At 38.5% G+C, this 22,806-nt stretch overlaps 1 protein-coding gene across 1 annotated transcript in view; it reads right to left on the reverse strand.

Moving 5' to 3' along the window:
• The window catches only part of LOC124593706 (proton-coupled amino acid transporter-like protein pathetic), a 157,089-nt gene that overhangs the window by 16,459 nt on the left and 117,824 nt on the right, over positions 1 to 22,806 (reverse strand). The window contains exon 6 of the mRNA XM_047132016.1: positions 22,581 to 22,747. Within this exon, the coding sequence (XP_046987972.1) occupies positions 22,581 to 22,747 (167 nt within the window). The remainder of the gene's footprint in view (positions 1 to 22,580; positions 22,748 to 22,806) is intronic.

The following is a 22,806-nucleotide window of genomic DNA, read 5'->3' on the forward strand; positions in this document are numbered from 1 at the left end:
ATATAGCATGAAGAACTGCATCAAACCAGTCTTTTGACTGAAGACCACAACAACAACAGCACTACTAGTTTCACATTATTTTAATATTACTTAGCACTAGAATGAAAAATATGTTCTTCAAATTCCACAAAGAAGGTTAATAACAATAACATCCAAATATATACAGTTATCTTCATAATTATCTCATCTCAGAGACACTTCACTACCAATCCACTCTTCCATAAAGTTTTAACAATGCAAAATCCAGGATCGAAGTCGCGACTCAGTGTCTCTGCTATATGGTGAATACAGGGTGTGGTAGATAAGTAATGAGACTGGCCGCCGCGCGGCACCCCAGTCGCTCGCAGGGCGGTCTCCACCTGTACGTCACGTGGTGGGGGATCTGAGCTAACAATAGAACCGGTTCGCAGTCGCGTCGGAGCTCTGGTGCAGTGAGGGTCGAGCTTCGCGTATTACGTTGTTTGTGTGCCCGTGACACTTGTGAAAACGCTGAAGATGGATCGCTCGATAGAACAGCGGTATGCAATCAAATTTTGCTTTCGCTTGGGCAAAACTGCTTCGGAAACTTTTGCTATGATTACGGAGGCCTACAAAGAAGACTCCCTGTCAAGAGCTCAAGTGTTCCGGTGGTTTAATGAATTTAAAAACGGGAGGGAATCCGTTGAAGACATGGAACGATCTGGATGCCCTTCAACGAGTTGTGTGGATGAAACGGTGGCCAAAGTGAAAGAACTCATGGACTCCGACCGTCATTTAAGTCTCAAAATGATCGCCGATGAGGTCTCCGTGAATAAATTTACAGTTCACCAAATTGTTACGCAAGATTTGATGATGAGGAAAGTTTGCGCAAAATTGGTTCCCCGAGTGCTCACCGCCGAACAAAAGCAACAACGAGTGGACGTTTGCCATGAGATGTTGAATGATTTGGAAAATAATCCACACTTTTTAGACAACGTAGTAACAGGCGACGAATCGTGGACATTCCAGTACGACCCGGAGATGAAAGCCCAGAGCTCGGAGTGGCACACACCGGCATCCCCGCGGCCGAAGAAAGCAAGAATGTCAAAGTCCCGCATCAAGACAATGCTGATTGTGTTTTTCGACAAGCGGGGGTTAATTCACAAAGAGTTTGTCCCTCAGGGGAAGACTGTCAATGCCGAATTCTACAAAGAAGTCCTTCAGCGATTGCACAGAGCCGTCAAACGGAAGCGACAGGACCTTGCTCAACACTGGCGTCTCCACCACGACAACGCTCCAGCGCACACAGCGTTCCTCGTGACCTCCTACTTGACCCGAATTGGAGTTGAAGTTTTGCCACAGCCACCATACAGCCCTGACTTGAGTCCTCCTGATTTCTTCCTATTTCCGAAGGTCAAAAGATGCCTCAAGGGTCATCGTTTCGACGACATTCCGAACATCCAACGTGCTGTCACGAAGGCACTAACTGGGATAACTCAAACGGACTACAGTGGGGCCTATGAAGCTTGGAAAACGCGCTGGCAACGTTGTGTCGATGCCCAAGGCAAGTACTTTGAAGAATATTAACGTTTTGTACAAATTGGATCAATAAATTTGTTTTTCTAGACTGAGTCTCATTACTTATCTACCACACCCTGTAGCAGCTTTCCTTTTCATAATATTCTTCAAGAAAGTTTAAAATAGTCATGTCCTCATAAACTCCAGCAACCACAGATTAATCATTCTGCATGCAAGGTTTACAATAATATACTGGTCAAATTTTAGACTTCATCAAGAAAATTATCATAAATAATGCAACAGAAATGACTATTTAAATAGTCCCAAACTGATGTTTGGCTGCACAAGAAATATGAACAAAATTAAGAAAAGGACTACCCGTGCACATTAACTCACTTGCAAATCCCTCACTTTTCATTGCATTTATCTACTCATTATGCTCAAAAAACTGAACTTACACAAATAATATAAAATTATGTCTAATTAGAAAAAATATTTAAAAAAAACATATTTCAAGTAATATTTACAGATTTCTTATAGAATTTCACATCTTCTCCATGCCTTTTGGCAAAATCTTTTTAGTCTTTGGACAGTCATGACATTAAGAGTTCAGACTGGCTTTCTCTGACAACAGTTAAGATCTACTATTTCCAAACAGATTTCTGGAGATTTTTCCTTTTCCTTAACAAGAACCAAATCTCCAACTGCAGAGCCTACAGGTTTTATCCTTTGATAACATCATGTTTTTTCTTCCCTGTTTATGTTGAATTTTGAAATGTGTTTTCCTAAGAAACTTGTCAAAACAAACACATATGGGCATATACATGCTAACTCCTGGATCACAACAGGTATTAGAAATTCCTCCAGGACCATGAAAATGCTTAACTATAGACTGAAAAGTTGGACTGACCCCAAGTTTAAAGAATATGTAACAAATTACAAAAAAATATATAGAAAAGTAATTACAAAAGCAAAATTACTAAGTAATGATAAATTAATAAGAAAATCAGGCAATAAATCAAAAACTATTTGGGAAATTGTGAAAAGGGAAACAGGTAAGGGCCTCAAGGATCAGGAAATAGTACTCAAAAATAGTGAAAATATTGAATTAAAAGATGAAACTCTGGCAAATTACATTAATAATTACTTTTTAAGTGTACCAGTGTCATTAAGTAAAAACTTTACTAAACATGAGAAATTAACAGCCCTAAAAGTAGACAGTAGTATGTTGTTAATTCCCACAAATGATAATGAAATATTAAAGGTGATAAAGAGTCTAAAATCAAAAATGTCTGCAGGTGTGGATGAAGTGCCTGTGTCAATAATAAAAAAAGTTGCCCAACAAATTATAAAGCCCCTGGTACATATTGTCAATTAGTCTTTCAGCGAAGGTGTGTTTCCTGAGAGGTTGAAAATCCCTAAGGTTAGACCTCTGTTTAAAAAAGGAGATCCATACAAGGTAGAAAATTATAGACCAATATCCCTTCTCCAATCATTTTCAAAAATTCTAGAGAAATTAATGAAAACCAGACTCATAAATTACTTAGATGCTCACAAACTTCTAAACTGCAATCAACATGGCTTTCGCTCAGGCCACAGCACAGAATCAGCTATCCATGCCTATACCAAAGAGATTGTCAGGAGTCTTGACACTAAAAAATGTGTAGTGGGAATTAACTTAGATTTATCTAAAGCTTTTGATGCAGTAAATCACAAAATTCTGTTAAACAAGATGGAGGCAATAGGTGTAAGGGGAGTTGTGAAGCAGTGGTTTGAATCTTACCTTCAAGATAGAACTCAGGTGGTAGAAATCATCGCAGAGCATAAAAATCAGAAAATCAAGTGGGTCTCAGATGCAAAGAAATTGGAAATAGGTGTCCCACAGGGCAGTGTTCTTGGTCCTTTATTATTCTTGCTTTATATAAATGACATAAAAAATCCTAATATTTCTACCAAAATAATGTTGTTCGCAGATGACACTAGCATAATTATAAGTGATGATAAAAAATCATTAACAACCACAACTGATATAGTCCTGAAATATATTCAACATTGGTTTAATGCTAAAGAGTTAACACTTAATCTAAGTAAAACAAATTATATACAGTATGGCAAAGCAACTCAAGATATGGACCTCCAGTTAAAACTAATGGATAAGAAGATAGAGAGTGTACAATCCACAAAGTTTTTGGGCATGCACATTGATCAAAACTTCAGCTGGAAAGACCATCTCAAGTACTTATCCCACAGGCTCAATTCGGCATGTTTTGCATTGAGGATATTATCTAGAGTATGCAGCACAGACTGTACTAGACTAGTGTATTTTGCTTACTTTCAGTCCATCGTGTCTTATGGCATAGTGTTCTGGGATAAAACTAAATCAAGCTTAACAGATATCTTCAAATTTCAGAAAAGAGCTGTACGAATCATAACACATAACTCGCCAAGAACTCATTGTAGGCCCCTTTTCAAAGAACTGCAAATACTCACAATACCATCACTGTATATTTTTAAAAGCATTCTGTGTACAAGAGCACATATGAAAAATCTACATACAAATGAGGACTGCCATAATTATAATACTAGAACTCGTAAGAATTTGTATGTAGAAAGGGTAAGGACAACACAAACCCAAAAGCATGTAAGTTATTTTGGAATAAAACTCTACAATGCTCTGCCAGTGTACATGAAGGCAATAATAGATGAAGTAAAATTTAAGACTGAACTTAAAAATTACCTTTTAAGCAAAACTTTCTATGACGTAGATGAGTACTTTGATTGTGTGTAAATTTATTGCCAAAAATTTTAATTTGTATGTCTAAACTTGTACTTTTAAAAAATGTCTTGAAAGTGATATTCCATTATTATGTCTGTAGTACTTGTACTAGTATGATAACTTTGTTGTGACAATTCCTACATCATGTAAATGATATACAGGAAGATAATAAAATGAAATGAAATGAAATGTCTCTTTGTTCTGGCTTCTGCTTGTTTGTGATCATTTATTCTTAGCTGACCTTTCATTTCAAACACACTGAGACCATCTCTAGGTGGAAACTGTACTTTCTTGGTTAACAAATTTGGTACCTGATCCCTCTTCATTACTTCACATAGCTTAAATACAGTGTCTTATGTGTTGTACTGTTCATCAGATCTTCAAAGTCTGTGAAATAATTCTTCCAGGAATTGTACTTTGCACTACAAGGAGTCCAGAAAAACGTCTAATCTCATTCATAAATCTTACTACAGGGTTAATAGCTGGTTGGTAAGGTGAAAAATATTTTATTGCTACTTTATAGTATTCAATTACTTGTTTAAAAATCCACATGTGCATGAATTCATTTATAGGGGATGGTAGTTATTTTTAACCCTATATTTCTTTTGAAATAAAGTTCAATATTATGGGGTTTACCAAACTTTACTCAAAGTCTCTGAAATTAATATTTCTTTCAAGATACCACATATTCAGTTCACATTTTGACATTGGTTAATTATCAGTATATTTTTCTTTAGTGCATTATCACTCAAAATCATTAGTGCTGAAAACATAAACTGCAATTTTTAATAGTGTGTAAAATAAAATATGTAACAGTATATTGTTAGCAATCTGTCCAAATATTAATATTGCATTCAATTCCTTCTTTAAAATGTCATAAATTGCATGTATTATTCCTATGATGCCTTGACTCACACAGATGTTGTATCATAACAAAACCATGTTTGTTTATGCACAATTACATTTCATAATCTATTCATTCCTGCTTTCTGATTAAATTCTTTCCTTAAAAATCTGTTGACTGTAAAGATCCATTTACAGAATTAAATGACTCCAAAGACAAGGCCCCTTACAACTTCCTCAGTCAGTGCTGCTTCACATAATACCACTTCATTACCTCATTATTACTTCAATAACTCTTTATTGCCTTATTTGTTAATATTTTGTTGCTTCCTTTGGCATTGTCATATTCTGTCTATTAGCTACTGGTACTCCATTATTTCATTTCATTGCTTCATTGCCACATTACTCAATCCATCACATCACATTTCCTAATTACAGCATTATTATGGCCAATTCATACTGGCTCTCATGGCACTGTCATGTTAGGGTGTATTCACACTCCTGGCATATCATGTCATGATAGGTCAATTGATGTCATGAGATCTCTACTCAGTTGGCTGTTCAAAACAGTTTTCAATCTATAAAAAATTAACAAAGAGTGAATAACAAAGATGTAGAATAACATCTGACATCAACAACAAAACCACTCTCTAGCAAAAGCACACCAAAGTGAAGTATGGAGTATGAGAGCATATCTATATATCAGGACAAAATGAACTTAGTAATCACATGATCAACAGCAAATGATGACATGAGCTGTCAAAAATTTGTTTCTAAGAAATGTTGTCAGAGCTATGATGTGACATGATGTGATATGATGGCCACTGCGAATGACACCATTTGAAATGCAGTGTGGTATGTTTTGACATGCTGTGATGTGACATGATGTAACAGCCAGTGTGAGTTGGTCTTTACACACTGAATCCCCACTTTGCATTTTACACAAAAAGGGCTCTACAAAACTGACACTCCACAGCAACAAACCTAACACCATTATTAAACAAAATATCACTCTGTATTATACAAAGGACAAAAGATGGTTTACTAGATTTCAGTGCAACAGGTGAGGACATTACTTTACTTTACAAATACAGTATTAAGAAAAGGATAGATTGCTGGTGACCATATAGAGGAGACACTGAGTTGCAGATAAGCACACTGAAAAGACTGCTATAGATTTTGGCTTTCAGCCAAAAGACATTCTTTTGAAGAAGAAAGCACACTCACATTCACATAAGCACTATTAACACACAAGTGACGACTGTTCTGGCCACTCTGGCTAGACTGAATCATAACTCCACCTGATGGGAGCAGCAGTCCTCTGGTGGGGATAAGGAAGAGGCATGGGGCCTACGTGGGGGATACCAGAGGGGGGTGAGGCAAGGCATAGTGCTACTTGTCGAAGGAGTCAGGAATGTAGTGGGGCAGCGTAGGTGCTGCTAGGTGCAGTCAGATGGAGTGGGGAGGGGGGAATGGTAAAGGAGAGAAGCAGAGAAGGTGAAAGCGACCCTTTGGAGTGGTGGTTAAACAGAAGGCTGTGTTGTGCTGGAGATGGAGCAGGGAATGAGATAGGTAACTGGAGGATAGAGACTAGTGAAGGTTGAGGCCAGTCGGTTAGGGGAACACAGGATATACTGCAGGGAGAGATCCCCACCTTCACAATTCAGTAATGCTAGTATTGGTAGGAAGGATCCATATGTCACAGTCTGAAGAGAAGCACAGTGTGTTGGTCAATATGTTCACAACTGGATGGTCCAGCTGACGTTCATGTGGAGATTTACTCATCATGCTCACATAGAAAGCAGCACAGTGGTTGCAGCTAGGTTTGTAAATCTCATGAATGCCTTTACAGGTAACCCTGCCTGTTGGGAAGGATTGTGAGTGGTAGTTGAAATTCTGGTAGAGAACGTGATTGAGTTGCTCCAGTCCTGTATAGTACTGAGTCATGTTGGGAGAGGTAGTTTGTGGTGGGACAGTGTGAATGCAGGAGGTGGTAGGTGACTGGATAAACACACAGGAGATGTGATTCTGTACAAAATTGGGTAATTGTTGTAATACAGATTTGTGGCACCCATATGGCACCATTGTATGTGTATCTATTCATGAACCTACTAGAGGAATACTTCCTAATCACCCAGAACCCCAAACCCCTCAACTGGCTCAGATTCACTGATGAAATTTTCATGATCTGGACCAAGGGTGAGGACACCCAATGCACATTCCTCCAGCACCTTAACATCTTTGATCCCGTTTGCTTCACCTGTTCCTCCTCAACCCAACAAGCACTTTCCTTGGCATTGCCTCCATCTCAAGGTTGGTTACAGCATTATCTTCATGCTTATCAAACATACCACCTGCCAGCAATATCTGTCTTTTACAGTTGCCAACTATTCTATACCAAGAAGTCCCTTCTATGCAGCCTAGCCACCTCTGATCATTGCATCTGCAGTGTTGAACAGTCACTCTCCATTTACACCAAAGCAGCCTAGCCACCTCTGATCATTGCATCTGCAGTGTTGAACAGTCACTCTCCATTTACACCACCAAGGGTGTCACTGAAGTTTTCAAAGACAAAAATTATCCTCCTAACCTTGCACTGAAACAAATCTCCTGTCCTGTCTCTCCATTCACACACCCTCCATCCAGTCTCAAAGGGGCACTACCCATGTGACTGAGTACCTACCAGGAATGGAGAAACTGAATTATATTCCCTGTCAGGGTTTCAGCTTCCTACCATAATGCCCTGAAATTAGGAATGTCCCATTCCCACCCCTCCCATAGTGGTATTTTGTGGCCCACCAAACCTTCACAATATGTTTATCCTTGTTCCACCCTTGCCCCCAAACTCTTGCCTCAGGGCGCATACCCCTACAGTATACCTAGATACAAGACCTATCCAATACATCCTCCCACCACCATCTGCTACAGTCAGCTGACAGTCATTTCTTATCCCATCAAAAGTAGTCATGTGATCTACAATTAAGCTGCAACCACTGCACTGCTTTCTATGTGGGAATGATCGCCAACGAGCTGTCTCCCAAAACCATCTCACTGCACATAGCAGCCCCTATGATGTCCCCACTACATCATTTCATGCTCCCATAAGCAGCATTATGCCTTCCTACACCCATCCTTGCTATCACCCATCTATCCTCTATACCTCTTCTTTATCCCCACCACCATAATACCGTTCCCATCAGGCACAGTTATGATTCAATCCAGCCACAGTGACCAGAGGTAGATGTCATGTGTGTGTGAGTTGTTTGTGTGCGCTTTCTTCTTCAGAGGAACACCTTTTAGCTAAAATGTATAGCAATCTTTCCATTGTGCCTGTCTGAAATGCAGTGTCTCCTCTATATGGTGAGTTACAATCTATGCTTTTCAAATTATTGTTGTTATTCCCTCCAAGACTACCCACTGTTTTATTTTAAAATACTTGTTTTTCCCTCCACTTGCATGAAGGGCTTTCTCAAAACAAAGATTTCTTTCTCATGATTAACGTATGCTGCATTACTTTCTTCATCTCAAAATTCTTTACATTAGGCTGAAGAGCCATATGGTGTCATATTTTTATGGACACTGGCTAATTACTACAGCAAATTATTATTATTATTATTATTTTACTTTGAACTGAACAAAATGAATGTAGATTTATTTTTACTGCTGCTGTATTCTTGGCTGATTGCATTCCTAACTTCAAACATAATTCAGCTGAAGACAATTTTGCAATTAGTCATAAATTCAATCATAAATAGACTTTTTTTCACAAAATTTAATTGGTGCAGCATTTAATCAATATATGCTTCCATTCTCTGATATATTATTAGTATACATTAACACATAGATATTTAATATACATAAGAAATAAATGTAATATAAAATTATCATATTTTCTTATATCTTATATACACAAAGAGACAAACAAATAAATTCTGTTTCCTCCCTTGTATCATTTCTTATACAAATATGTATTTTCCTGCATATAAAAATAAGGTACAAAAAACATTTAACCTCTCCCACAAGTTTGCCTAGCTTCCAAGTCATTAAACCCAACTCTTTCTGACGGCTTCCTCAGTGTAACACACCCAGTTGTATAACTACAGCAACCTCCCATGTGAATTCTTTATTCACCAGATGTACTAACAATTACTCCCTAGTGCAGAACATAAAAAAATGAAGTGGGCATTACCCTTGAGTTTTGACAAATAATTAAAAACAGTTTATAAGAGGAACAATAAAAAAAATTATATAGAGATTACTGGTATTGTGTGTGACAACTATGATACTTAAATGTGTTGTTGATGTTGTGCCTGAACCTAAAAAGTAGTTTAGTTTATAAATCACAAGTAACTCAGCTGACCCCAGTTGAGGGAGTACGTTGGATCAGACTATAATCACATAGAATGTGGGCAAAAGTCAGCTGTCACTAGTCAATTGACACTAGCAGGTTGAGGTTATGTTGTTTGTTGTTGTCTGAGAAACAATGAAGAGAAAGATAGCTACAGAAAAGGTGTATTTGATTTGTAAACACAGACGTAACATGGCCATAATTATAGTGATGTTTGTGATCTGTTTGTGGAACATTTTCCAAACATCCAACATCTATCTTGTAATGAAACTGATCAGTTCACCTCCTTCTTATTGTCAGGTGTTGAACAATCTGATTCATATTAGTTTACAACTTGATCCAAAGAGACTGTAATTGTAATTTTGAATTTACGGCAATTTTGATGTTATAGCCAATATGATCTTATGTTTTATAAAAATAAATAAAGCACGATGCTAACATAAGATTGATTATTTTATGGCCAACTTAATTATTTCTGTAGATCTGATGAAGTATTTTTGTTGTAGTACATTCTTAGAGTAATCATTTAAAGATGATTCATGAAACTTTCTTAACAGACTTTCCTGTGATAGGTCAGTTGCTTCAGTATCTCTGTGACACTTTCTCACAGATTAAACAAATTTGTGACCACTCATATTGCCTTCTCTGAATATGTTCAGTATGTCCAGAAAATAAAACCGGTGGATTACGATGAACCACCAGGCACAAGACAGCATCCAAACAACATATGAATGATTTTTTATGGCCCAATCTACTGCAGAGGAATACAACCAAGAAGAAGTTCAGGACTCCCAGGAGGTGAAAATCAAGACAGAAATGAAAAGAACACTAGAGTCTATTACATCTACACATATACTCTGCTAGCCACCAAGCGGTGTGTGGCGGAGTGCACAATTCGCACCAAAGTCATATCCCCCCCCCCCCCCCTCTCTGTTCCACTCGCGGATTGCACGAGGGAAAAACGACTGTCTGAACGCCTCAGTACAAGCTCTTATTTCCCTTATCTTTGAATGATGATCATTACATGATTTGAAAGTTGGTGGTAATAAAATATGTGCTTCATCCTCGGTGAAGATTGGATTTCGGAATTTAGTGAGCAGCCCCTTCTGTTTAGCACATTGTCTATCTGCAAGTGTGTCCCACTTGAAACTTTCTATGAGATTTGTAATGCTCTCGTGATGGCTAAATATACCAGTCATGAATCTTGCCACTCTTCTTTGGACCTTCTCAATTTCTTGAATCAGACCCAACTGGTAATGGTCCCGTACAGACGAACAACGCTCTAAGACTAGATGAACTAACGTATTGTAAGCTAATGCCTTTATTGAAGGATTGCATCACTTCAGGATTCTACCAATAAACTGCAATCTAGAGTTCGCCTTACCTGTTACTTGTATAATCTGATCATTCCATTTGAGATCATTTCGAATAGTCACACGAAGATACTTGACTGATGTTACCGCTTCTGAAGACTGATCATTTATTTTGTACTCATACATTAATGGGGATTTTTGCCTTGTTATACACAGTAGGTTACACTTACTAATATTGAGAGATAACTGCCAGTCATTACACCACACATTTATTTTCTGCAAATCCTCATTGATTTGTTCACAACTTTCATGTGATACTACTTTCCTGTAGACTACAGCATCATCAGCAAACAGTCTAAGGCCACTGTCAATGCCATCAACCAGATCGTTTATGTAAATTGTAAAAAGCATAGGACCTATTACACTGCCCTGGGGCACAACTGAAGTTACTCTTGTTTCTGTTGAAGTTACCCCCTTCAGGACAACATACTGCTCCCTGTCTGTTAGAAAACTTTCTATCCAGCTGCATATGTAACTGAATAGACAGGAAGCACACACTTTTTGTAGCAAACAAAAGTGCGGAACTGAGTCGAACACCTTTCGAAAGTCGAGAAATATGGCATCAACCTGGGAGCCGGTATCTAGAGCCTGTTGTATATCATGCACAAAGAGGGCCAGCTGAGTCTTGCATGACCACTGTTTCCTAAAACCGTGCTAGTTTCTGCAGATGAGCTTCTCAGAGTCTAGAAAGGTCATTATGTCTGAACACAAAATATGTTCCATGATTCTACAACAAATCGATGTCAGTGAAATTGGCAGGTAATTATGTGCATCCAATTTTTTACACTTTTTATAGATTGCTATGACCTGGGCCTTCTTCCAGTCCCATGGAACTTTCCACCATTCGAATGATCTCTGATAGATGATGGTAAGAATGGTGCTATATTTGTAGAATAGTCAACATATAATATTACGGGGATACCGTCTGAGCCAGACGCCTTTCTGGTGTCTAAGGATGTTAACTGTTTTACAATCCCAGATACACTAAACACTATGTCAGCCATCCTTTCGTTTGTTCGATAATTGAAAGGGGGAATGGTGCTGCAGTCCTCTACTGCAAATGAGTTTTTGAAAGCTAGGTTTAGAATTTCGGCCTTCTGTTTATCATCATCATTTACATTACCCGTACTGTCAGCAAGAGAAGGTATTGAATTATTTGTAGCGTTCATAGATTTTACATATGGCCAAAATTTTTTGGGGTTATTTTTAGAATCTGCAGATAAAATATTGCTTTCAAATTCATTAAAAGAATCTCTCATTGTTCTTCTAACAACGGCTTTCATTTCGCATAATTTCTGTTTGTCAGCAGGGCACTGACTACGTTTAAAATGACTGTGCAAAATTCTCTGCTTTCTCAGCAACTTCCTAATATGTTTGTTGTGCCAAGGTGATCCTTTCCCTCCCCTATACTTTTGCTAGGCACATACTTCTCTAGCACATGGTGGACAATACCTTTAAAGTCCGACCTGTTTATTTGTTGTTGTTTTTTTTTTTGCAACTTTCACTGACATAGAAGCCACAACGACTTTATGGTCACTAATACCTTCTTCTAGATTAACTTCCTCAAAGAGATCAGGTCTGTTTTTCGCCAAGATATCTAATATGTTCACATCTCGAGTTGGTTTTCTAACCAATTGCTCAAGGTTGTATGTTGAGAGTATGTTGAGAGCACTCCTAGAATTACTTCACACAAATCTTTTCTTCTGCCCCCTGTGATAAACGTGTAATTTTCCCAGTCAATGGATGATAGATTAAAGTCTCCAACTGTAGCTAATGGATAATTTGGATATTTACTTCCTATGAACTCAAGACTTTCCCTGAAACATTATGTGATGTTTGTTGCAGATGCTGGTGGTCTATAAAAACATCCTAATACAATGATCTATCCTTGTCTGATTGACAGCTTTATCCAGACTATTTCACATTCTGATGCAGTATTGATCTCAACTGTGTATAAACACCTTTTAACTGCAATGAACACATCACCTCCCATAGCATCAGTCCTATCCTTCCTAAACATTGTCCAATCAGAGTTCAAAATTTCACTGCTTTTTATGTCTGGTTTCAACCAGCTTTTGGTACCTAATACAATATTGGCATTGCTACTGTTTATTTAGGAGATTAACTCAGGGATCTTGCTACAGACACTTCAACAATTTACTAATGTGAGATTAAGCATATTTAAATCCTTTGGAATGACCTGTTTAGGTGAACTAACAATTTTTACAGTTGGCACACCCACATCAGTGTCATGAACTGGTAATTTTTTGGGCCAGCAGTTTGTTTCCCATGAGGAGGAACCTAATCTAAAAAAAACCCATGTGCACACCTCAAGTACTGTGCTATCCATGTAGCTGCTTCCTGTGTGTAGTGCACCCCTGATCTATCGAGGGGCATCCTACAACCTTCCACCCCATAGCGTAGGTCAAGGAATCTACAACCGTTTTCATCACAGAGTCGACGTAGCCTCTGGTTTACATTCTCCACTCGACTCCAAACCAGAGGATCCTGGTCCACCCTGGGTACAATGCTGCAGATTGTCAGCTTGGCTTCCACTTTTCGAAAGATGGAGGCCACCTTCATAAATTTAGCCAGCCGTCGAAAGGATCCAAGGATTTCCTCGGAACACCGACAACAGGCATCGTTGGTGCTGACCTGCACAACAATCTGCAGCTGGCTGCACCCCGCATGCTCGATAGCCACAGGAAGAGCCTCTTCCACTTCCTGGACAAGGCCCCCTGGCAAGCACACTGAGTGAATGTTGGACTTCTTCCCCGCCCTAGCTGCTATGTTCCTGAGGGGCTCCATGACTCGCCTAACATTGGAGCTCCCAATAACTAACAAACCCCTACCACCACGTGCCTGTCTGGACCTTGCTGAAGGAGCAGCCACTATCCTGGCAGAAGGTGCAGTCTGATCTATTTTCTAATAGTTCTATTTCTAATAGTTAATATATTTAATTATCATTATAGTAATGTAGCCCAAAACTTGATCACAGGTCAATATAATCCAAAGGCAAAGGTAATAAATGCACCGAGCGAGGTGGCGCAGTGGTTAGCACACTGGACTCGCATTCGGGAGGACGACAGTTCAATCCTGTCTCCGGCCATCCTGATTTAGGTTTTCCGTGATTTCCCTAAATCGCTTCAGGCAAATGCCGGGATGGTTCCTTAGAAAGGGCACGGCCAATTTCCTTCCCCATCCTTCCTTAACACGAGCTTGCGCTCCGTCTCTAATGACCTCGTTGTCGACGGGACGTTAAACACTAATATCCTCCTCCTAATAAATGCAATAAATGAAAGGACAATGTACCTATCTCCTGTAACACCGGAAGCAGTACAAAGGGCTACCAGTAAACTAAAGAGTAAATGACCTGTGGATTTGGTGGTATTCCTGACAAAATTATTAAATATTGTACTGATAATGTTGTCTCTCAGATTGTGGACATAATGGCTCCTTTGTAACTGGTGTGTTTCCAAGTAAACTAAAGCAGTCAGCAGTAATAACAGTTTATAAAAGTGGTGAGAAGTTTGACATTAAAAATTTCAGATCACTATCATTATTATCTGCATTTTCAAAAATAATTGAAGGAATAATGTATGACAGATTGCTAGACTTCCTAAACAAAAATAACATTCTTGTAAATGCGTAGAATGGTTTCAGGAGAGGTAAGTCCATGCAAAATGCTCTCTTCAGTTTCCTAAAACTTGTTTACAAGACTATTGAGGACAAGGAACTGATCTGTGGGTTGTTTTTCGATCTTTCCAAAGCATTGATCATATAAATCATAATCTGATACTGATAAAACTATATAACTACAGTGTCTGTGGTGTTTCTTAGAGTGGTTCAAGTCATATTTAACTGATAGGAAACAAAGAATTCCAATGTCCAGGATGGTAATGTGTACCATTCTGAATATAAAACAGTTGGCTGATACTATATTATTTGCTGATGATACCAGCTTCTTTATAAAAGGGAAGAATGATTAGAGGACACAGCAAAAAAATCAGCAAAACAGAAGAAGTGGCTAAAAATGGCTTAAAGGTTACTGTCTAGTTGTCAATGACAAGAAAACTGTATGCATGAACTTCAACCATATAAGGAACAAATATAGGACTAATGTAAAATTCACAATATTGATTAGCCAAATTCAGCATAAGAATCACATAAAATTCATTATCAATTTACAGTTCACCACACTCCAGGGCCTTCTCATGATCATATTTCGCCGATTTATTAGTAAATTTGGCAGCTATTTTCTTTTCTGCCTTCCACTTACCTAGTTAATACATAATTCCCACATTTCTGTGCATTTGTTTTTCGACAGACTACTCTGATTTACTTTTACTGCCGTCTCCTACATTACTTTAATTGCCAAATTAAGTAGTTTATGCCAGCCAGTGTGGCCGAGCGATTCTAGGCACTTCAGTGACCGCTACGATTGCAGGTTTGAATCCTATCTTGGGCATGGATGTGTGTGATGTCCTTAGGTTAGTTAGGTTTAAGTAGTTTTAAGGGGACTGATGACCTCAGATGTTAAGTCTCCTAGGGCTCAGAGCCATTTTAACCATTTTGAGCCATTATGTAGTTTACATTTTCTTCTACTACTTTTGTTTTCTGTTTACCCAGTCTTTCTTTTACCCGCCCTCTACTTATATTTTTTGCCACTCCCATGATTTCTAACACTCCAAAACATCCTTTCTTGTTATGATGAAGCCCCTCACGTAGTATATCTGTTCTTCTCAAAAACATGCTTTTGCACTATCAAAACTAAGGTCCCACATTATGTTTCTTGAAACCTGCTTGTCCCCTGGAGTTACTCCAAAAGACCTAGTACTGAAAGTCCCTGTTTCTGGATGTAATCCTGTTCTACACCGGGCTCTTTTACGTTTCAAATACAGCAATCTCTTGCTTTTATCTGCCTTATCTGTGACATATATAGCTCATCAGCCAATTTCCACTCCATCAGACTTCTCTCCTTCTACAAAATCCTGCTGTTATCTGCCCCTCATGTTACCTTTGATGGTATCATCTACCAAGCCAACTTCAACTTGGAACAACATGCCAGACTTCACCTCAGAAAACTATCCCACCTTCTCCTAAACTATCTTAACAGTGGCATTTCCCTTCTTGTCCCTCTGCAACTCCCTCAACAGTCACATCAACCACCACTCCTCTCCTACAAATCAATCTTGGTCAACCTTCTTAACATCCCACAGTCTTTGCCACTACCTTCCAGACCAGTAATCCAGTAATAACTCATAATCACAAGAACCAGTCACAATGATACAGTGTTCACAACCTCTCGTCTACAGCACTCTTCCCTCCTGAGTTATCTGTATTATCCAAGGATCTCACTTTCAGCCCTAAACTTGCATTTGATCGTGCTGTATTGGTGAAGGGCCTACTTTCCTTCACATGTAATTCAACTGGAAATTTCACTCTGCAACCCAATGCCAAACCTATCCAACAGCAAACTTGACATTGCACCCTGCCTTGAACAGTTCCAGCCATGATCCCAACTCAATCCACCACCACTAGCTCAAAATCATCCCTTCCAAGCCTTTCAAGAATTCCTCACATCCAGCATTGCTTCACAACCCTTCATCAGGTCCCTACAACTTGGCCCTAACATGGTCTCTGCACAACTCCAGGCTCTACATCCCCCAAGAGCTGATGATTTCATCACAATCCTCCCAGCTGACAAAGGATCTCTCACTGTGGTACTTGACCATAAGAAATATGTTTGTGAAGGTCTATGCCAGCTGTCTGACACCTCTACATACAGCATTTGCCATCAAGATCCCATCCCTATATACTATCAAAGTTGTGCAAGGACACATGTCATATACCAACTGTTGTGTAAACACTGTTCAGCATTTTACATGGGCATGACTACCACCAAATTAACAGTTAGGATGAATGGGCATAGGCAGAGGGTGAATCCTGGCAACACACAATATCCTGTTGCAGTACATGCTCCACAACATGACAATCGTGACCTCGGTGCCTGTTTCACCACGCACACCATCTGGATTCTTCCCCCAGACTCCAGTTTCTCAGAACTCCACAGGTGGGAACTAGTGCTAAAACAAGTCTTCAGTTCTTGCAACCTGCCTGGCCTTAATTTACGTTAATTTCTTCCATCTCAACATTTCTTCACAGTAACTACTCCTTTCTTTACTCCAGTTTAGTTTTCTACACCTTTTTATTTTCTTACGTGTCTATTTTTCACTGTCCCATCCCACCTCTGTTATGTACAATGCACTTAGTTTTTCACTCTTATTAACTTGTACACAACGTTTTAGCAATAATTACTGTCTTACATATTACCCTGTCTTCCATCTTCAAGCCTCAGGTTTTCAAATCTTGTCCAGTGCAGTCCACAACAATCAGTCTTTCATTCTCATCCTGTTTAGTAAGTCTCTCTTGACCCGTGCTTCTGGGTGACTTTTCTGAAATCTATCCCTTTTCCTAGACCTTTCCAGTCCTTTACCTTCACCCCTATTCCTTCCCATTTAATTCTTCTGCCTGAAGAAGGAGCCACAGGTTCTAAAAGCTTGAATAATTACAACCTTCTTTTATGTGTGTGTTCTGCTGCCATTTGGTGAGTACATTTTTTATCTATCCATATACGACAAAGAGCCAAAGAAACTGGTAGATACATAGCAACCCTGTAAGCATGCAGAAGTGCTGCAACATGACATGACATGGACTCAGGTAACACCTGGAGGGAATTGACAACATAAACCCTGCAGGGCTGTCCAAAAATTCGTAAGACTATGAGGAGGTAGATATATCTTCTGAACAGCATGTTCAAGGCATCTCAGATATGATCAATAATTTTCACCTCTGGGGAGTTTGGTGGCCAGTGGAAATGTTTTTTAAACTCAGGAGAGAGTTCCTGGAGCCACTCTGTAGCAACTCTGGACGTGTGGGGGTGTTGCATTGCCCTGCTGGAATTGCCCAAGTCCGTCAGAATGTACCATGGACATGAATGGATGTAGATCATCAGACAGGATGCTTACATATTCACTACCTGTCAGAATCGTATCTAGACATATCAGATGTCCCATATCACACCAACTACAGATGCCCCATTACACAGTTTCCATCATCTTCAACAATCCCCTGGGTCCATGGATTCATGAGGTTCCCTCCATACCTGCACACGTCCATCTGCTCCATACAGTATATAATTAGAAATGAGACTTGTCTGACTAGGCAACATGTTTCCAGTCATCAACAGTCCAATGTCGGTGTAGACAGACCCAGGCGAGGCGGAAAGCTTTGTGTCATGCAGTTATCAAGGGTACACAAGTGGGCCTTCGGCTCCAAAAGCCCATATCAATGACGTTTTGTAGAACGGTTCACATGTTGACAGTTGCTGATGGTCCAGCATTGAAATCTACAGCAATTTGTGGAAGGGTTACACTTCTGACATTTTGAACAATTCTCTTCAGTTGTCGTTGGTCCTGTTCTTGGAGGATCTTTTTCTGACCACAGCAATGATGAAGATTTGATGTTTTACTGGATTCCTGATATTCACAGTACACTCATGAAATGGCCATATGGGAAAATCCCCACTTCATCGCTACCTCGGAGATGCTGTGTCCCACTGCTCATGCACTGACTATAACACCACGATAAAACTCACTTAAATCTTGGTAACCTGCCACTGTAACAGCAGTAACTGATATAACAATTGCACCAGACACTTGTTACCTTATATAGTCATTGCCAACCACAGCAACATATTCTGCCTGTTTACATATCTCTTCCCTTGAATGCACATGCCTATACCAGTTTCTTTGGCGCTTCAGTTTACATTATCCTACCAAAAACTGATTGCTCACATTGGATATCTATGCAGCTCCTTTCAGATAATAATTCATTATAGATAACTGCATCATGTGTAAAAATTCTGGTTTTACTATTAATATTGTCTGCAAGTCATTAATATAAAACAGGAGCAGCAATGGTTCCAACACACTTCCATGGAGCACAACTGAAGTTACTTCTACATCTGACAATAACGCCCCATCCAAGATGACATGTTGCATCCTTCCTAGTTCTCAATATACACACAAATTTCACTTGATACCCCATATGATCGTACTTTAGACAATAATCATAGGTGCAGTGCTGAATGAAAAGCTTTTCGGAAATCAAGAAATACTGTATCTACCAGTCTACTTTGATCCCAAGCTTTCAGTATGTCATGAGAGTTGGGTTTCACATGATCAATGTTTTCGAAATCCATGCTGGTTGCCACTGAGATGGTCATTCTGTTCAAGATGCCTCATTATATTTGAGCTCAGAATATGTTCTAAGATTCCACTACAAGCTGATGGATGGATATTAGACAGTAATTTTGTGGATCATTCCTACTTCCCTCCTTATAGACAGGTGTGGCCTGTGATTTTTTCCAAGAACTGAGCACAGTTTTCTGTTCAAGGGACCTACGGTAGGTTATAGTTAGAAGAGGGGCTAACTCAGTCACACCTTCAATATAGAATATGAGTATAATGGGGTTTGCACTGGGCCCTGGAGCTTCGTCCAATTTTAACTTCTTCCATCTGTTCCTCAACACCACTGCACTAACACTTATTTAATTCATCTTTTCAGTGGTACAAGGATTAAATTAGGGCAATTCTCCTGAGTGTTCCTTTGTAAAGGGACATTTGAAAATGGATTTCAGAATTTCAACTCTTACTTTGATACCCTCAATTTCAGTTGCAGTCTCATTCGCAAGAGGCTGGACACTAACTTAGATCATTTGACAGCATTCTGCTATGGAAGTCATTGAAGGCATCATACATTGCTCTTTTGACAGTCAAATGCATTTCATTCACCATCTCTCTTTCTATAGCCCTATGCTTTGTCTTACACCTTTTATGCAGAAATATCTGTATCTTTGGAAGTTTCTTTACAGTAACTGTATACCATGGAGGTTCCCTCCCTTTATAAACTGTTCTACTGGGTACATATCTATCCAGTGCATTGTCATCTACTCTTTTAAACTTGAATCAAAGTTCCTGTACATGCTCCAACCCTGTGCCGAAACTTTCAAGTTCCTCATTGAGATATGACACTCCTGATTTTTTGTCTGGTTTACTGAATATAGGAAAAATAGGTCAACTGACACAGCAATATATAACTTTTTAAAACTGATCATAAATTCTGTAGACAAAATTGAATTAAACTGTGGCCTGTTTTTGGATCTGTCTAAGGCTTTTGATGTCACTGACCATAATTTACTGCTACGGGGTTCGTGGAGTAGCACATGATTGGTTCAAATCCTATCTTTCTAATAGGTATCAGAAGGTAGAGATACAGCATGTGGGTAAAATCTACTCATCGGTATACCAAAGAGTCAGGCATGGCATGCCACAGGACTCTGTACTGGGGCCATTGCTGTTCTCAATATTTGTAAATGATTTTCCAAGCCATTTTCAACAGCAGATGCAGTATTGTTTGCTGATGACACCAGTCTATTTGTCAAAGATATGAATGAAACTGACTTACTGGAGAGAGTCACAGTAGCCACAGAAGAAGCAAACATGTGGTTTACAAACAACAAATTAATTGAAACTTCCTGGCAGATTAAAACTGTGTGCCAGACCGAGACTCGAACTCGGTACTTTGCCTTTCGCGGGCAACTGCTCTACCAACCGAGCTACCCAAGCACGACTCACGCCCCGTCCTCACAGCTTTACTTCTGCCAGTACCTCGCCTCCTACCTTCCAAACTTTGAGTTCGAGTCTCGGTCCGGCACACAGTTTTAATCTGCCAGGAAGTTTCATATCAGCGCACACTCCGCTGCAGAGTGAAAATCTCATTCTGCCAACAAATTAATTGTTAATGACAGAAAAACAGTTTGGATGAAAACAAACAAAGTAAAATCTGACCTAACTGTAAAACTTGAGCAGTTTAAGATAGAGCACACACAAAATTTTTAGGATAATGGCTAGATGAATATCTAATCTGGGAGAAACACACAGAAATGTTAAACAAAAAATTAAGTCAGCATTGTTATGTTCTTAGAATCCAAAAAAATTCCTGTAGTGTTGATGCAGTGTTATGTTCATACTTTGCACTCATACATAGCACACTAAGATATGGTATCATATATTGGGGGAATACCAGTTTGGCCAAACACTCATTTGTGCTTCAAAAGAGGGCAATAAGGATAATCAGAGGTATGACACACAGAGAATCATGTAAAAAAGTTTTCAAGGCACTACAAATTATGACTCTACTATGTATCTATATTTATGATAGTATATGTTTTATGAAGGCACACCAGGAACATTCTTCGTTAAACAGTCTAGTTCGTAACTACAAAATGAGAAACAGAGACGACTTTCATAGAGAAAGTCACACAAAAGCTACATATCAAAAAAGTGTTCTTTATCAGCCAAGCACTACCAAAGGAAATTAAAAGTATACCAAAATTCCACATATTAAAAAAAGAACTTTAAAAAATGTTAATTAGCAAGAGTTTTTATAGTGTCAAGGAATACGTAAATCACCAGCATTCAATATACAGTAGCTTATTTCCTTCATCATAATGACCCAAAATGCTCATTGAAAACTAAATTGTATTCATTTATTATTCTAATTTAACGTATTATGAATGTTGTTATGCATATTGTTTCATTTTATATGTAATAATATTTTATTTATGGACATATAATTGTAAATCTTTTCATGTCCTATTTTCTATGTAATGCAATGCATGACAAATCCTATATCATTTTTATAATGATGAGATACAAGAATGCTAAGTAAATAAATAAATCAATATAAATAAATAAATTATCAATCATTATGTTTTGCTGTCAGTGTATGTGATTTGGGTACCATAATGGTATCTTCCCAACAATAATGTGTTTATTTTTGTATATTCTGTATTTTATAGCCTACTTATTATTCTTTTTATATCTGTGTGAAAGAATATAGAAGTTAAAGGCCATCCAGAACAAATTGGATGTTAGAATAAAATTATTCAAATTTGTGGATCAGTTGCAATCTTTAATCCTCTGGGTCACAAAACTTCCATTTTGACACTTTCCACTTTAATTCACTGAGCAGCTCAATTCATCTGTTGTGTGCTGTACATCATTTGGCACTATCCTTAATTGAATTAGTTTCCAATATCTTTTCAATACTGTACATCAAGATACAAGACATTGAGATGTCTGCAAACAAGTAAGGGGAAAGCCGCAAACAGCACACATTTGAAAAAAAAGAGTCGGGCAATATATTTCCTCTCACATGTGTATCATGAAATGGGCATGGTGGGAAAATTGGGAACATTAGAGCTTTTATGGAGTTCTTCCAATAAACCATTTATGAATGGGAGAGGAAAGAGAGGAAATAATAGTGACACCAAAGATACTATCAACAAAGTACAGATGTGGATGTAGTGTTGAAAAATGAAACAAAAAAGTGGGACTCTGTTTGGTATTATTTATGTATCTTCCTAGGATATGAGCTTGTGGACAAGAAGTCATATTTATTCTGAGTGACTGTCATAACACAGCTTTTGAAGCTTAATTGTTCCAGTAATTTTAGTTTTTAGAATCTGTTAATGTTAGTCTCAGATAAGAGATCAGATCTTCCTGGGCTTTCCCATAACATATGTCTACTGTTGCAAACTCAATAGTACAAAAGTATGAACACATATTTTCTTGGAAAAAGAAATTCTAGTCAAGATAAAAATTCAGTAAATTAATAAAGAAGAAAATATGGAATATACCTGTTGCAGTAACAAGGAGTGTCCTTACAATATATGAAACCAGAAGAGGGCTTACAGGAAACTTATCTCTTGTAGCATTTAGTAACATCTGAACTGGCACAACAAACTGAAGGCCATATGTGCAGTAAACTCCAAATGCAATTAGAATCTTTACAGACTGAGCAGCACTGAAATAAAATACATGTAACATTAGTTGAAAGTCTTACACATTGTTGGTTCAAATAAT

Source organism: Schistocerca americana, chromosome 1 (assembly GCF_021461395.2).
Source record: "Schistocerca americana isolate TAMUIC-IGC-003095 chromosome 1, iqSchAmer2.1, whole genome shotgun sequence".
In the NCBI taxonomy this organism is placed as follows: Eukaryota; Metazoa; Arthropoda; class Insecta; order Orthoptera; family Acrididae; genus Schistocerca; species Schistocerca americana.